The sequence below is a fragment of the Naegleria lovaniensis genome, assembly GCF_003324165.1.
Source record: "Naegleria lovaniensis strain ATCC 30569 chromosome Unknown tig030, whole genome shotgun sequence".
Taxonomy (NCBI): domain Eukaryota; phylum Heterolobosea; class Eutetramitea; order Acrasida; family Naegleriidae; genus Naegleria; species Naegleria lovaniensis.
This window is the reverse complement of record NW_025407852.1, coordinates 183,336-199,326: the sequence shown is the minus strand read 5'-3', so window position 1 is coordinate 199,326 and position 15,991 is coordinate 183,336. Positions and strand designations below refer to the sequence as shown.

The 15,991-nt window shown below is 36.9% G+C and overlaps 11 protein-coding genes across 11 annotated transcripts; 5 read left to right on the top strand and 6 right to left on the bottom strand.

Moving 5' to 3' along the window:
• Positions 1 to 84: 84 nt before the first annotated feature.
• Positions 85 to 984, top strand: C9374_007647 (uncharacterized protein; the record flags this gene model as incomplete). Its single annotated transcript, XM_044697635.1, has 1 exon — positions 85 to 984. The coding sequence occupies one exon, from the start codon at positions 85 to 87 to the stop codon at positions 982 to 984; it is 900 nt and encodes a 299-aa protein (XP_044546271.1).
• Positions 985 to 1,027: 43 nt separating this feature from the next.
• Positions 1,028 to 2,317, bottom strand: C9374_007646 (uncharacterized protein; the record flags this gene model as incomplete). Its single annotated transcript, XM_044697634.1, has 1 exon — positions 1,028 to 2,317. The coding sequence occupies one exon, from the start codon at positions 2,315 to 2,317 to the stop codon at positions 1,028 to 1,030; it is 1,290 nt and encodes a 429-aa protein (XP_044546270.1).
• A 134-nt stretch (positions 2,318 to 2,451) lies between these two features.
• C9374_007645 (uncharacterized protein) lies at positions 2,452 to 5,068 on the bottom strand (the record flags this gene model as incomplete). The annotated part of the gene is made up of 3 exons (XM_044697633.1): positions 2,452 to 2,907; positions 2,968 to 3,242; positions 3,292 to 5,068. 3 exons carry the CDS (start codon positions 5,066 to 5,068, stop codon positions 2,452 to 2,454), a joined length of 2,508 nt encoding a protein of 835 aa, XP_044546269.1.
• Positions 5,069 to 5,654: 586 nt separating this feature from the next.
• Positions 5,655 to 7,670, top strand: C9374_007644 (uncharacterized protein; the record flags this gene model as incomplete). The annotated part of the gene is made up of 6 exons (XM_044697632.1): positions 5,655 to 5,850; positions 5,939 to 6,146; positions 6,232 to 6,340; positions 6,462 to 6,591; positions 6,675 to 7,032; positions 7,172 to 7,670. 6 exons carry the CDS (start codon positions 5,655 to 5,657, stop codon positions 7,668 to 7,670), a joined length of 1,500 nt encoding a protein of 499 aa, XP_044546268.1.
• Positions 7,671 to 7,784: 114 nt separating this feature from the next.
• Positions 7,785 to 8,476, top strand: C9374_007643 (uncharacterized protein; the record flags this gene model as incomplete). Its single annotated transcript, XM_044697631.1, has 2 exons — positions 7,785 to 7,966; positions 8,203 to 8,476. 2 exons carry the CDS (start codon positions 7,785 to 7,787, stop codon positions 8,474 to 8,476), a joined length of 456 nt encoding a protein of 151 aa, XP_044546267.1.
• A 108-nt stretch (positions 8,477 to 8,584) lies between these two features.
• Positions 8,585 to 9,901, bottom strand: C9374_007642 (uncharacterized protein; the record flags this gene model as incomplete). Its single annotated transcript, XM_044697630.1, has 1 exon — positions 8,585 to 9,901. One exon carries the CDS (start codon positions 9,899 to 9,901, stop codon positions 8,585 to 8,587), a length of 1,317 nt encoding a protein of 438 aa, XP_044546266.1.
• Positions 9,902 to 10,018: 117 nt separating this feature from the next.
• Positions 10,019 to 11,910, bottom strand: C9374_007641 (uncharacterized protein; the record flags this gene model as incomplete). The annotated part of the gene is made up of 2 exons (XM_044697629.1): positions 10,019 to 11,134; positions 11,182 to 11,910. 2 exons carry the CDS (start codon positions 11,908 to 11,910, stop codon positions 10,019 to 10,021), a joined length of 1,845 nt encoding a protein of 614 aa, XP_044546265.1.
• A 307-nt stretch (positions 11,911 to 12,217) lies between these two features.
• On the bottom strand, positions 12,218 to 13,235 carry C9374_007640 (uncharacterized protein; the record flags this gene model as incomplete). Its single annotated transcript, XM_044697628.1, has 2 exons — positions 12,218 to 12,720; positions 12,782 to 13,235. 2 exons carry the CDS (start codon positions 13,233 to 13,235, stop codon positions 12,218 to 12,220), a joined length of 957 nt encoding a protein of 318 aa, XP_044546264.1.
• Positions 13,236 to 13,324: 89 nt separating this feature from the next.
• C9374_007639 (uncharacterized protein) lies at positions 13,325 to 14,057 on the bottom strand (the record flags this gene model as incomplete). The annotated part of the gene is made up of 3 exons (XM_044697626.1): positions 13,325 to 13,415; positions 13,459 to 13,738; positions 13,841 to 14,057. 3 exons carry the CDS (start codon positions 14,055 to 14,057, stop codon positions 13,325 to 13,327), a joined length of 588 nt encoding a protein of 195 aa, XP_044546263.1.
• Positions 14,058 to 14,524: 467 nt separating this feature from the next.
• On the top strand, positions 14,525 to 15,033 carry C9374_007638 (uncharacterized protein; the record flags this gene model as incomplete). The annotated part of the gene is made up of 2 exons (XM_044697625.1): positions 14,525 to 14,699; positions 14,855 to 15,033. The coding sequence occupies 2 exons, from the start codon at positions 14,525 to 14,527 to the stop codon at positions 15,031 to 15,033; spliced, it is 354 nt and encodes a 117-aa protein (XP_044546262.1).
• Positions 15,034 to 15,086: 53 nt separating this feature from the next.
• C9374_007637 (uncharacterized protein) lies at positions 15,087 to 15,851 on the top strand (the record flags this gene model as incomplete). The annotated part of the gene is made up of 1 exon (XM_044697624.1): positions 15,087 to 15,851. The coding sequence occupies one exon, from the start codon at positions 15,087 to 15,089 to the stop codon at positions 15,849 to 15,851; it is 765 nt and encodes a 254-aa protein (XP_044546261.1).
• Positions 15,852 to 15,991: the final 140 nt, after the last annotated feature.

Below are 15,991 nucleotides of genomic sequence, written 5' to 3'. Positions count from 1 at the left end.
GCGTAAAGTGCATAAACTGACTGGTGCAATCTCGATTTTTAAAAGCCCGTACAAGAACTCTAAGTTCTGAACGTTTACAAAAAAATGAAACTGATCACTTACAACATGTGGCTTACTGCTTTGACTGTGAGAGTGCCACCTCATAAAGAAGAGAGAATAGAAGGATTGTTGAACAATCTTGCCTCTCAACCGTTAGCTACTGACGTGGACATTGTTGCTCTACAAGAAATGTTTACGTTCGGAAGCAGTTGGTTATTGCATGGAAATACCGAGTTGAGAGATGGTTTGATACAGAAAGCTTCAAAAATTGGATTCAATCATGTGGCACTGTCGAATGAGCCTAAATTTTTAATGCAAGATTCAGGACTCATGATTCTTTCAAAACACAAAATTGTTGATCAAGAAAATTACATTTTCAAATATGCGAGTTGGACCGAGTATATTGTAGCGAAAGGAATTTTGTATGCATTGATAGAGAAGAATGGATCCTCTTCGAATGAACATGATCGTGAATATGTCATGGTCTTTTGCTTGCATATGGATGCTCATACGGATTCGGCAAGAAGGGAACAAATTAAAGAGCTCAAGCAATATGTCAAGACGAAATTGGAGAAGGTATTCACAGAGAGAAATATTTCATTTCATGGCCAGAATTCCAAAAATCGAGTGGTTATTTGTGGAGACTACAATGTCAATAGTTTAAGGTCCACTGAAGGAAGCACCTATCAGTTATTAGCCAAAGAGATGAGTCAAGTGACAAACGAAGTTTCATTAAGCAATGCATTTGGAGAGGATGTAACCAAGCATCCTGTGACCTTTCCAATTAAGTTGTTTGATGACTGGTGTTTAGATCATGTATTTGTTTCTAAAGGCAGCTCTCAAGTGAATTATAATGTATTACAATGGACAACATCACCAAGTAAGGATGAAGAAACACCAATCTCAATCTCAGATCATTATGGTGTTTGTGCATACTGGGATTGACCTATGTGAACCAATAACAGGTTTGCACATTCAGATAGGTTTATTATTGGTCTTTCCTACATGTAAAGTGTGAAAGTGGAGAGCTCGAAAGTACCAAGTCGGCAAAATCCAAACTCAAGTTGACTGCCATAAATCTGCATGCCTTAATGCAATCCCTTCGTTCAATGTATCTGTCGAAGGACATGAGAACCATACCGAAACAGCTCTCTACTACAACAATGCCGTCGTTGTCTTTGTTACAAAATATCAAAACAGGACCCTTACCATCCATGACACATTCTAACTGTGTAAAATGTTTGCCTGCCATGGTAATCTCGACGCTCTTTCTGAAAACTAACTGAGAGAGAGAGCTGTTATTGGTATCTCGAAGGTTTCTGTACCTTCGAACTTTGCACAAAATATATCTCAAGTGGTGTTGGGAAAATACAAAATCCGCACTCGTGCAACATAGAACTTGACAATTTCGTGGATCTATTTGGTCATCAGGAAGGTCATAACAATCCAAAAAGGTAAAATTAAATGTAAAGGCTGCACAATCCACACACGAGGAACCTGTTGCTGTCAACAGAAACTTCATTTTAGAGTTGTATTCACAGCAGAATGAGCAAAAACAATTTCTGCAATCAAATCCTCGATGTAGCTGATGTTCAGCATCCAATGACCTTAATCCAGCTGTGTTCAAAATAAAGTTCAAGTCACCAACCATGGAATCACTGGATCGTAGAATTTGAGACTTGGGTGTGGAATCCATCTCAACCACCTCTGGACGAGTCAACTTCATTTCCATTCGTAATTGATATGAAGCCATAAAACAACCACGAATATCCACCATACGAATTTGAGGCAAATGATGATCGTGCAAGGCTTTCGCTAGTGGTCTCAACGACAATGAAGTTATGCATGTTCTTCTCAAAATAAGAGTCTCAGTATTTGTAAGGAGATTAGTATTCAAATAGAACAATAGTTGATGATCGGTGAGAGTCCAATCATCGGAAAAGTTTAACATTCTCCAGTGCATAGAGAGGGGATTCAAAAAGAAATCATAGTATGTTGCTTTGGAAATTGGAGCAATGAAACGCTGAATATGTCTCATACTGAGATATGATGCAATCATATGCAAAATCTCGCATGGTATTGTTTTCCCGTGAAAGTCCAAGTATCGATGTGTTTTATCATCATGCTTTGTTGAGGGTTCAGAGGCTTTCCAGCAACAAGCCATGGATACTCTTGGAGTCTGAAAATCATTGATCTCATGATGCCATGATGATGAGATTTTCCAACCCGAGTCAGGACTTGATAACACCTCGCTTGAATAGGCTATTGCATTTCCCATCCTTATAGAAGATGATTGTAGGTTTCTTGTTCGCTACTACTAAGCCTTGAGAGCCTTGCTGATCTGTATCTAAGGTGAGGCACGATAGGTAAGAGCTATAATTTTTTTAAGGGCTTTTCGGTTGACCAAAGGCATTAACCATTGTGGCTTTCATTGTTGTCGATCGCTGTCGGTTCAAAAGCATTATGGCAGGTTGTCAGTGCGTCATCATTGTTGGTAGATACAGTTATCCCAGCTTGACCTCCAACCATTTCATGATCTTCATCGTCATCACTGTAATTGAAAATGTCTTCAGAAATATCTTCGAGTTCAGCCTCAGTACCCAATGCCTTTTCATAATTATAGAACTTTTCCATTTGAATTCGTTTGGCATTGATTGCATCTACCAATAGATCGGAAATACCAACTCTTGTTTTGTTGCTAATTTCACGATAGGAGAAGAGTTTGAAACGAGTCTTGTACTCTTCACCTTGCTCTGTTTTGATGAGTTTGACTTGTTCGGAACCTTCTTCATCACGTAAATCGATTTTCATCCCAACGAGAATGATAGGTTTTGTAGTTTTGCTTTTTGCACGAATTTCCCTAATTAACTATGGAATTTTTGAAATGTTTTTTAGGGAAATCAAAATACGAATGCTATGTACACCTACCTTCTTGGTTTTGCTAAATGATCTCTTGTCAAAAATTGAAAAACACACGAAAAACATGTCTTCCTTAATTGCATGACTTTTCAACAGGGATTTGTTTTCCTTGTTAATTTCTCTAAAATAAATATAATATGGTTCTTCGTCGTGTATATAGACAGAGTCATAGAGTCTTCTTGGTCCCACCACAAAGCTTTCCAATAATAAAGCAGGATTATTGCTGCACCTTTTGATTAATAAACTCTTTCCAACTTCCTCAGTTCCAACGACAGTAACAAATACTGAAAATGCCCATTCATTCTGCAATTTGAAATATGGACCAAAACATACCTTGATTTTCAATATAGAGTTGTTTCAAATGCTTGTACGAAACCATTGAGAAATCGAGAGAGTGCTCTGTGCACAGCGGTTCCCAAATTGTGTTATCATCTGCAATATCTTTGAATTCTTTGCAAACTAATCGTATGGAAAGAATAAATTTAAATTCTAAAAATTGAAATATATAGTTCTTAATTTCTTGTGGAAGAGCTGTAAGAAAAATACTTTTCTGAATGATGACTTGTTGAGCTTGCTTTTCTGCTGAGGCAATATGAGGTGGGCTAGAGGCAGGGTGTTTTCGTGCTAAAAGAACCAGATTTTTAAAGCTCCTGCTAAATCTCCCCTTGTCATGTTGTTCATTTTCGTTTTCGTTGATGATAAGAGCTCCTCCTGTTGCTGATGTGTCGTCTGATGTTTGAAATACATCAATAATATTATTGGACGACTTGGGAGAGAGTGTTTTCACTTTGCTCTTTGTACTAGATCCGGTATGCACAAAAGGTTCACTCATTGCTGTGACAAACTTGGACAAGCTTTTAGCTCTTGACTTTTTCCTTACAGTTGCATTCAAATCCACTGTACCATTTCCTTCATTGTCAGCTCCAATCTCAAATTTTTTGAACCAATCTTCAAATTCAAGCATGACAGGATCGAGTTCTTCCACTCGTTGCTGTTGTTCATCTGTTGTCGTTGAAGATGTAGGAAGTATGTGATGATTATAAGCATTCGATAACATTTGTGCCTCATGCAGAATATCATCTGTTGCAGGTGGAGAAAAACACAAAACATCGGAATGGTCCGAATCAGAGATAATGTCATCCACAAATCCATGATAAAACTCATCTGGAGACAATACTTTTTCAGCACCTGTTGGTGACGAGACCACAAGCCGTGGTGAAGTAATACCATTGTCTTCCGATGATAAGTTTTTTAGTGACAAGTTTTTCTCTTCTAGGGATGTTGATGCTGATTTGAAAGCATTGCTCTCATGATGGCTGCCTGGCAGTTTGAGATGATGATTCCTCTTTTTCAATAAACTATGAAGTTGATGATATTGTTGAGGATTTTGATGTTGATCCACAATGTAGTGAGCTTGCGAGGTGTCTGTAATGGATAAAAGTAAACCATGAACTCCTTCTTGTTGTTGTGTTGCTGAATGAAAATGGTCATGATGATGATTCGTGGTGATATCGGTGGCGTGTTCATTGCCGTCCATCGTCGGGTGTAGCAGTGTTGATGATGATCCCGCATTCATGTGGTTGTTGTTTTCATCATCATCATCATGATACAACAATCCATGATTACTTTCCAAATTAATACTACAATTTGAAACATTGATGGATTGAGCCGAGGAAGACAATGAAGAGGATGTTGAGGAGGAAGGAGAGCTGTTTCCGGTTTTCCTCTTCATATGATAACCGAGCCATGAAAGAAACGAAGAAGCCTTACCACTACCACCACTTCCGCTCGAAGAAGAACGTCCATGACGACCCAAAGGATGTTGAAAGCTTCCCGAAGCAGAGGTTGAAGATGGAGAACTCAATAACGTGGAAGATGAAGACACGGGTAGGAGAGCAGTGTTGGAACGAGAAAATTGTGGTCGAGCGGCCGCCGTTATTGGTTTTGTTTTGGGAGAGGTTTCCTCATGAAGCGGAATGATGAGAGGATGATGATTTGCGGCATGCTGCTGCTGTTTGTGTTTATCGTTAGGGCTGGAATCGTCTTCTTCGTTATTGTTGTCGTGGTGGCTAGTTTCATCTTTTCTTCTTCTTCGGAAAGAGAAGGGCATTATAGAAATGTATGAACGGTCTTGTTGGATTGGTTGATTGGATTCAATTATTATTGAAATAATGAAATAATTCCGAATATAGTGATGGTGTTGTTACTGGAGAAGAACGAAGTTAGAGGATGTTGTTGGACATGATTCCTTTTCGTAGAAAAAAGAACACTTTCACGAACAAGAGATGAAATATGTGATTGCGTTGAATGTGAATTACAGATCAAGAGATGTTGTTATAGAGAGGCCAATGGCTGAATTTTTAAATTGTTGGCAAACCTTATGTTGACAAGTGACGTGCTCAAAACAAGTTATGGATCTGTGATTCTTATTTCACCTTATCATTTTGTAGCAATCAATGTTGTTTCATGGAACTAAGGTTAAAACTTTTCAATTCTCCTCAACATTGTTAAAGATTGTAAATCTCAGAAAAACTAAAACGATTTATTTGAAATAATTCTCATCCGCTTCCAACTTATTTCTCATCAAAAAATTGATCCTTCATTGTTGTTGGTACCAAAAATCTATCTCACTCCCTGATCGGAACCATCTTCATCGTCATCATCATTACATTCATCCAATACAAACAAAATAGAAGATGGATACGAATGAAACAACACCCATTCTCTCTTCCGATGATCCAACAGGTGTGAGTTCTACGTATCAAACCAACGACCACAACAATAACAACGAGGCTGTCCAGAGTGAGTATGATGAGGCTAAACCACTTCTCGTCAAGACTCCGAAGGTTTATAAAAGGCGATGGTTTATTCTTCTCATTCAGTCCATGCAATGTATGTTGATTGATTATTGTCAGAATTGAACGTATCATTATTTGAAATATTATTGATCATGGGTTTTTCACAAAAATCATTGTTGTAGCGTTATTGTCTGCTTTTTATCAAACCATGTTCACCTCCATTACATCGAGCGTTTTGAGATATTACAGAATGAAAGCGACCGATGGTTGGAAAGTTTCATTAACTGCTTCTGTATATTTAATGTTGAGTTTTCCAGTGGGTTTACTTGCTGCTTATACGATGAAGAAAAAAGGTTTAAGATTTTCATTATTTATTGGATCAATTTTAGCGTATGTAAATGTCATTGATTTTGCTAAGTGAACTTACCTAATTTCGTTTCGTTTGTGAATGTGTGACAATTATGATTGTTTACAGGTTTATTTCAGCTTGGATTAGGTTTGCAGGATTTAAATCTGGAGAAGAATTATTCTTTTGGATTGCATTTGCTGGATATGTGGTGGGAGCACTGTCTTCGCCGTTTGTCGTAAGTGTGTTATGAATTATTGGAAAGCCATTTCATTTACTGAGCTACTTGAATTTGTAAATAATATCAAAAATATTGATGTTTCTGTTTCTAATGAAAATATTAATTTTTTGAACATTAGGTCAATACTGGTACTTTGCTTTCCAAAACTTGGTTTCCTGCCAAGCAACGTACTATTGCAACAACCATTACATCGTTTTTAAACATTGTTGGTACAGGTGTTGCATTTGGTGCTGCAGCTGGTCTAGCAGGTAAGATCATGAAATTTTATTCACTCCTCTTAAATGTTTATTCTATGAATTTTGGATTTGGAATTGCATACAAACAAAATTAGGAGATGCTAATTACAACAACGACCTTGGAATGATCGAGTTATTGGCGCTACAGGCCATTCTTGCGAGTGTCTTCTTAATAATTGTCGTGATATTCTTCCAAGATAAACCACCCTCTCCACCTTACATGGTAAATGAAGAAAGCCCAGAAGAAGAATTATCATTTCTCCATGAAGTCAAGAAAATGTTCACAAATATTCCATTTATATTTATTTGGCTAGCGTTTGGATTTGGAGTGGGCTCTGTTAATTGTTTCCTGACAGAGTTGAATTCCATCGCGACACCTCAAGGATACAGTGTCAATGAAGTTGCATTTATGGGAATTTCATTTGTGGCTACCGGTCTACTTGGAGCTGCCTTGTAAGTGAAATTATTATGACAGTTTACTAATATTATTATTTAATATTGAACTTTTTCTCATAACTCTACTTTGTTGAACTAATCTTATCATTTCGTAAAATTAATATAAATGGAATGGTGGAATTTCTGATAATTGTAGATTTGGAGTTGCAGCAGACATTACTAAACGATACAAATTAATTTTACTCATTGCAGGAATTCCTGCCGCTGGTTGCTATGTTTGGTTCTCAGTGAACAACCTTGCAATACGCACAGACACTCATTTCATCTTAGCAATGGTCTCCATTTGCCTTATTGGATTCTTTGGAATTCCTCTTGTTCCAATCATGCTTGAAATGGCCTGTGAATTGACATATCCCGTCCCTGAATCATTCAGTGCATCTCTCATGTTTGGAATTGGTAATTTGATGAGTGTTATTTTTATATTTATTTCAGAAGCTCTCAAACAAACACAAATAGATCCAAGAAGTGGCAGAGAAGTCGTTCTTTCCATGCAAAATTCCATGTGGTTCTGCATGTCCATGTTATTATGTAGTGTGGCTTTGGCGTGCTTGGTAAAACCTGTGTATAAGCGAATGGAACATGAAAAGAAGCTCCACGAACAAAGTTTGCGAAATTTACGTGCCATCAATAATTGAGGCCTTACTGAGTGGATTTGTGTAGATCCAAAAGAATCTTGAGAATCAAATTCTGTCAAAATTCATAAAGTGTTTTCTTCAAGAACTTAATTCTATTTTTAAAGAGAAAAAAAAATGTCCCAAGCAGCCAATAGACCCTTGAAGGAATTCAACAAAATAAAGACCAAGCCAGTAGAAGGATGCTCCTTTGATCTTGTCAATGATAATATGAGACATTGGAAGATTGTTATTGCTGGACCTACAAATACACCTTATGAAGGAGGAAAGTTTGAATTTGATGCTCAACTTCCTGACAAGTAAGTGTTGATCGTGCGAATAATTTGAATCTCTAATATTAATGAATATTGTTAATTTGTTTCCCTCATCAATATTGAATATAAATTTCTCAATATGATCCGACGGGATGACTCACTGGGAATATTCTTGATGATCAAATTGGAAAATCTACAATTGCCATACAACAAATGATAATAATATTATTGTAAATTCAATTTTAATTCATGATTTTAATTTCCATCATCAACCATTTTAGCTACCCATTCAATCCTCCTAAATTCATCTGTAAGACAAAGACCTACCATCCAAACTTTGATAACAATGACGGAAGTATTTGTCTCGGTATTTTGAAAAACGATGAATGGAAACCAACTTGTAACATAGAAGCAGTCGTATTGGCCATTCAAGAATTAATGAGAAATCCAAATACAGCCTCGCCACTTGATGCCGATGCTGCTGAAGTTTATGTCAATGACAGGACCAAGTTTGACAAGACTGCTCGTGAATTCACCAAGAAGTATGCCAAGTAAAGCTCCTAATGATTTGTAGCAATTAATGAACTTAATGAATTTTTCAATTATTTCTTTAGTTGTTCATCCTACACACATACCAATCCATTCATTTATTTCGATCCCCATTTACACAGATATGAACTTGCAGAAACTGTCGTGCTGCAGACGCAACAGATCGTTCCTTACTAACATGGCAATCTTTTCAGGGTCTTGTGTCAATCGTTCTGGCGAGAATGTTTTGTTTGTGATTTGTTCCAGTACTTCAGGTTTGTTGGTTAATTGCAAAGCAGCCTGTTTCACAACGTCTCTAGCTTGTGGAGAGCTTGGATCTAATTTAAGATTGTGCAAAAAGTTGGCCAATTCCATGCCTTGTTCTGGATGATTCACACTAAAGTGATAGACATAAGGGAAATGAATGAACCACAAATCACCACGCCACAACTTCTTTTCAGAGTCTGTTTGTACAGGATGAGAGCTCACAACCACAACCATATCTATACCACTCTTTGTTGCAATACGTTTATAAGGAAGATCTGCTGGCATTGGATCAAGAGGAGGTGGTAAGTTTCTTGAAGCAGAGGCCTTGGGAAATTTTGGATTAGGAATGTGAATATATTCGGTTCTTTGAATGGTGACTCCCTCCGTTCGTTCCAGTAATGACTCCACATACTTGTAAGCACATGCTTTCAAAACCTCTTCAGTTGGCGTCATGGTGGATTGTAGATTTGTTCTTAGAACAGTGTTAATTCTGTTCCATTCAAGAATAAGGTCATTTCCTGTAATGTCAGTCAATCGGAATTTACCAGAATCTCTGAACGCAGATGATTCATTTGCGAGTAAGCCTGGTTGAACAAAATTATCTGGAATAATCAAGTGAATATGTCCTTCTTCTGAAATGTAAACTAGTTTCTTTGTGCCCTCACCCACGTCATTGGCGTCAGCAACCGTAGCGTTATTATCGACAGACAATTCCAAAATTACTCCATTCTTTGTATTAAAATAATTTCTATAAGGATTTCCATAGATTAATTTTCTGATATAGTCCCCAGTTGAAAATTCTGGACTGCTTCTATAATTTAATTCAAGCCATCCTGCTGTGCTCAATAAACCTATGGCAGTCCATATGGCATACTTTTTAAATTTGGATCCCGATGTGGATTGTCCAGCTGAAAAACTCTTCTTTTGTTGTTCTTGCTGATCAGAATCTGATGAAGACTTGGATTTTTGTTGCTGAGTTTGTGTTCTATTCAAATCGGAAAGAATTGATTTTTGTCTAAAGACAGGACTTGATGACCCTAGTTGTTTCATTCGAGAATCTACTATGGATGATGGAAAATTATTGATGCTAGAAGAAGGTAACTGATGACTCGCATTTGGAAGAGAGAGCTCCCACACACTCTTCTTCCTAAATACAGCAGAGGATGAAATCACCAATTTCTTCATTTTTTTTAATCTGTAAATGGAAACTCTTGTGCTGCCTGATTGTTTCAATGAAACTATCGTGTATGGAGGAAAAAGGACTTTCTCTTTGGACAGCTGAAAGTGTTCATGTTTATTCCATTACTTTCTCACTTTTTTCTTTGGATTCAAATTAATATTAGCTTTGTAGGTGGCAGCATGTCTTGAAAGCCATTCCAAAGCTTGTTCTTTCTCAAACTTTTCTGGATACTTTTTAAATCGTTCGTTTGTTAGATCCTCAATCACTTCTGCTACCACTGGGCCTGGTGTTGTTTCTAAAAGTCGAGCAATTTCGTCACCTCGTAGTGGTGAAGAATCTTGACTGATTTCAACTAATCTTCTGTGCTTTTCGTTCAATGCTTTGAGGAATTTGACAGCACGGAAGCAACGCTTCTCTGTAAATTCGGTTCCTTGTGTGTCAATGACGTTACATAGCATGAGAGATTTGTCGTAAAGCTCTTTAACAAAGTTTCTCAACCATTTACCAACAAACTCCCGATCTTGTAGAATAATGTCACTAAAGAAGTCTTCATCAAGAGTCTCTTTCTTGTCTTCACAAACCAATACCTTGCTCTTAATTTTTTGAGCTCCGTAAATAATGGTAGATACATTGGCCGCCAATTTAAGTGGTAACCGGAATGATGACACAATAAGATTATAACAAATTTCCTCAATGCTTGCTTTTTGCATGCTGGCGTCAGTATGTGGCGATATGAAGGCAGCCAGCAATAACTCGGCACGCTCATCCAGATCCAATTTGTATCGTTTTGAAAGCTTAATCATGATACGCATTCTATAGAGAGCGTTTTCCCAATGCATATTATCTTTAAATTCCATTGGTATAGGGCGTAAATATTCCCTTGGAAACGCATCTTTCTTTTTCTTTGGGCCAGTCGAGTATGTGAAAATGATGTGCTTAATTTGCATTTCTCCAATTAAAGCAAAGGCTCCCACAGGATCGTGACCCTTTAACATTTTCAAAATTTCTGTGCCTACACGTTCTCTGCTTACTTTTTCAGCAAGTGCAACATCAACGTCATGATTGTGAGCGGCATCCATAATTTCATCAGCAATTAAAAAGTCAAAGAAGCAAGCAAATCTAATTGCTCTCAAAATACGCAAAGGATCGTCTAAAAATGTTTGAACAGGAGGAAGTGGTGTTCGAATAATTTTTCTCTTCAAGTCATGAATACCTTTTCCTGTGAAATCTTCAACAATCTTTTCATTGATGTTGTAAAAGAGAGCGTTAATTGTCAAGTCTCTACGAAATGCATCTTGTTGTGGAGTTCCAGAGAAATGTTTGAAGGTATTCTTGACTCTTCAGCATATTCCTCGCTACGGAGGTTCACAAGATCAATAGATTGACCAAAAATATGCGTTGTAGCAGTTTCTAAATGTTTGCTTTGTTCAGGATTTGCAGAAATGATACCAATTGATTTAGTTGGTAGTCCTTTCAGTTTTTCGTATTTTTCCACATATTGTGCAAATTCTGCTCCCATCATATTATCGAGAGCAATGTCAATATCATCACCATCCAATCCCAACAACTTGTTTCTTACCCATCCTCCTGCCACTCTCAATGTTGTTCCTAATTTGTAATAATCATTTACTTGAAGTAAGAAATCAAATATCTTTTGCTCTTGTTCTGTGATATGAATAGGTGGTTGATTTTCTTTCGTTAATGGCCCCGAGGGTAATTTTTCCAAATATTCCTTATATTTATCATGAGTGGCTTTATGGAATCGATGTTCTTTTAAATAAATATGTTTTTCTTGTTGATACAAATGATCTTCGTGATCATCATGAACATGATAAACAGGATTATGAATACTCTCAAGCTTCCAAAAATTGTGAGATGAGTGAGGAACTGGTGAAAGAGGAGTTTGGTGAGTCAGAGAATCGTCGCCATGTTGTGATGGTACCGAGGACGTAACTTTTAATGACGATAATTCATCTTCGGAAGATGATGACTGTTCTGGAGTGGTTGAAGACATTTTTTTAGAGTGATGATGAGAAGGCTCTAAAGAGGATTGAACGATGATATTACGGAATGGAAATGAAACGTTTTAAAATTAGACAAATTAGACGGATACTGATGGTTGTTGTCATGATTCAAGAATGGAATTGCATTCAAGTGAAACCTAGTGCTAGAATGTTGTAATATTGAATTGTGGAAATAACAATTATTATAACAATATCGGAGGGGAACTTTCATAATAATATTTTTTTGGGATCTTGTGGTCATCTCACGCTAATCGTTAATTACTTTTACCCATTTGCTGTTCAACAATCCGTAACTATTTAAGCACTCTGGAATGGGCTGTTCTTGAGAAGATGTTGAGGGTTGTTCAATAACTCGTCACAGCTCAAACGGATTTGCTTCATTGTATCTCTATCTCGGATCGTGACAGTATTATCCTTTAAGGTTTGGTGGTCAACAGTGATACAATAAGGTGTTCCAATTTCGTCATGTCTTCTATACAAAACTCCAATACTTGGAGAAACATCATAATCAGTAGCTACTACTGTTGAGAGCTTATTGTAAATATCTTCAGCTTTTTGCATCAACTCAGCTGGCTTCTTTTGGAGTGGAAAGACTGCAAACTTATAAGGAGCAAGATCTGGATGAATCTTTAAGACCACTCGCTTCTCTTCCTCGCCTGGAACGTCCTCTACATTATAAGCATCATAGAGAAGAGAGAATAATACACGGTCTACTCCAGCAGATGGCTCAACAACATGTGGAACATATCTTTCGTTGGTTTGAGGATCAACATATTCAAAGGTGTGTCTATCTTTCTTTTCTGTTGAAGAGAAGAAGAGTTAAATGTTGAAAAACACTGCAACTCAATATTAAAAACTTACTGGATGGTTGAGCATGAGCTTGAAGATCATAATCAGTTCGGTTTGCAATTCCCCAAATTTCAGACCAACCAAATGGGAATAAATATTCAATGTCTGATGTTTCTTTGGAGTAGTGAGCCAAATCTTGAGTCTTTGTATAAATTCTCACATTTTCTTTCCTCAACCCTATTTTCAACAGCCATTCATAACAAAAGTTCACCCAATATTTGAAATAATCCGACGAGGTAGATGGGTGACAGAAATACTCTAGCTCCATCTGCTCAAATTCACGAGTTCTGAAAATAAAATCTCTTGGAGAAATTTCATTTCTAAAAGCTTTACCAATTTGTCCAATACCCAATGGTAACCTTTTTCTAGATGTAGTAATGACGTTATTAAAATTAATAAAAATTCCTTGTGCTGTTTCTGGTCTCAAATAAGCAGTATTTTCTTCTTTTTCAACTGGTCCATACATTGTCTTGAAAAGCATGTCAAAATTTCGAATTTTATCCCAAGAGTTGCTCTTCTTGTCACATGGACAAGTCACTTGCGAAGAATTAGAATTCATCCATTCATTTTTTCTTTAGCAGTTTCCATTTTGTTAACAACATCTTTGGAGGATGGATTTTGTTGCCTCTTAAGCAAGTTCTCAACTCTGATTGTACGTCAATATCTGAGAAAGTATTCTCATTACTTACTCGAATCTTGAGTGGCATGTTAAGCATGTCACTAAAGGATCTGTAAAGTTTCCAATGTGGCCAGACTTTTCCCATACTTTGGGATGGAGAATAATTGGTGTATCAATTCCAACACAGTCTCTACGAAGTTCTACAAAGTCTTTCCACCATAAATCTTTGAGATTCTTTTTAAGCTGTGAACCAATAGGGCCATAATCAAAAGATCCAGACAATCCACCATAGAGTGATGAGCCTTGATAAGCAAATCCTCTTCTTTTACAGAAAGCAACAAAATCATTTACTAATGAAAATAACCAAAATTTTCATAACCAAATTCCGTATGGATGTTCCATAATAATAGATGACTGATCATCTTTGAAAATACACTCCTCTCACAACTTACAACTTGGATGATATTCGTTTGAAGCACTAATTGTTTCTTCGGGCGCCTCGGAATTCGCAGTTTCCTTTTGTTTTTTCAACTGTTGGATCTGTTGTGAAAAGTTTCTTGATTCTATCATTCCTCCCTTCTTGGATGGTACCATCACCAACAAGGAATTCTTGGCATGATGATGAAGCGAGGCTTTACTTAAAAACACTTGTTTGGTTGTTTTCAACATTTTTTTCTTTCTATTAATTCTTCTTTTTTGCCATCAAACCAACTGCCCGATGAAATGATGAAAACGCAATTCAGCACTTTCTTACTCAATTTCTAATTAAAACCATGAAAATATTAATTTAATTCAAAGAGGAATGGATTCATGAACCTTCGTCACCCAATTTCATTCAAATACAAAAAATAGAAAAAAAGCCTTTAATCTCTCTACAAAGGTACAACACCAATTTTTCCGACATTGTTCAACGTTCCGTTCAAACTCTACTTGATTGTATTTTCAACAACAAGGCATCAACGTTTCATTACTTGTTCTTCAGAGTCCTTTTTCAACGGAAACCATTACTGAGATAGCAAGTCAATATATTATAATCATCCGGAGAGTGTTGATAGAAAATGAAATCTAGAGCATCATTGTATTTATTATTTATAACGGCAACAATGATGACCATAACGTTGTGGTTGTCATCGGGAATGGAAGCTAAAGGATTTGATGTTATTGGACATAGAGGAGCTCCTAATCTAAGACCCGAACATTCCTATGAATCCTATTTATTAGCTCAACAGAATGGAGCTGATTATATTGAATTTGATGTGATGCCATCCAAGGATGGTATTTTGATGTGTACACATAGCTTTGAATTGGATGGTATGTATGGATTTACAAATTTCATGTGGATCGATTTTGGAAAATTGTTGATATGTTTGGTGGATGGGTGTTTACACTTTATCAAATTGACATCTATATTTCACCATTATTATTCATTTCAATATACAATTATTGAAATTAATCAATGATAACAGAAGTGACAAATGTGGCATCGGTAGCAAAATTTGCAGATAGAAAAAAGACAAAAACTGTGGAATTTAAAACTTACACTGGCTGGTTCATTGAGGATTTTACAGCTGCTGAATTGCAAGAATTACGATTGAAAGAAAGATACCCATTCCAAGAGGAACAAAGTTTGACACTCTCTTTGTGATGCCAACGCTTGAAGAAGCAATTCGTTTTGTGAATGCAATCACTCCTGGTTCAATGTCATCTTCAAATCAAAAAATCAAATTATACATTGAAACAAAGCATCCTAAATACTTTGCTGATGTTTTGAATGTTGACATTAATCGATTATTAGTGAATGAACTATCAAAATTTGAGTACTTGGAATGGACCATGTTCCAAAGCTTTGAATCCACCAGTTTAATTGCCATTAGAAAAATACTGCAAGATCGCAGTATTACACCGCTCGGATATGTCATGTTGGTTGATGTTAATAGAACACAATTCGACACCAATCAACCATACTCTGAGTATTTAACTCTGGAAGGACTTCAAAAGGCTGCCAAATTTGGTGCTACTGGAATTGGTCCACACTTTAGCCTTGTCACGAAAGAATGGGTGGAAAAGGTGCATGCTAATAACCTAATTACTCACCCCTACACGTTCAGATCTGAACCATTTTTTATGAACAAGACTCCTTTTTCTAGTTTTAAGGAAATGGTTACGACATTTATTGAAATTGGGGTTGATGGTATTTTCACTGAAGACCTTGTCCAAACGAGAGAAATTCTTTCCGAGTATCAAAACAATGGAATTAGAAATGTCATTATGGCTTTGACTATCGTTGCCATTGTGATCATTGCAATTGTGACCGTTGCTTCTGTTGTGACAGCTTGCGTTTTCAAGAGAAGAAAGCAAGGGGCTTCAACGGAACACCTCACGAAGGGCAGCAATGGCAAATTCTACGGTGTTGATGGAGATGGAGAATCCGATCAAGCTCGCTTAGTGTCAAACAAGCAATAAATACTTTCCAGCTTTTGTTAAAAACAGGTCCTGTTCATGGTTAGAGTTGCAGAAGTTTAGAGACTGGGCTGGTTTTGCTTGGATCAAGCACAATCATGTATTCCAACAAATCTATCACAAACAAAATAGTATCAATGAAA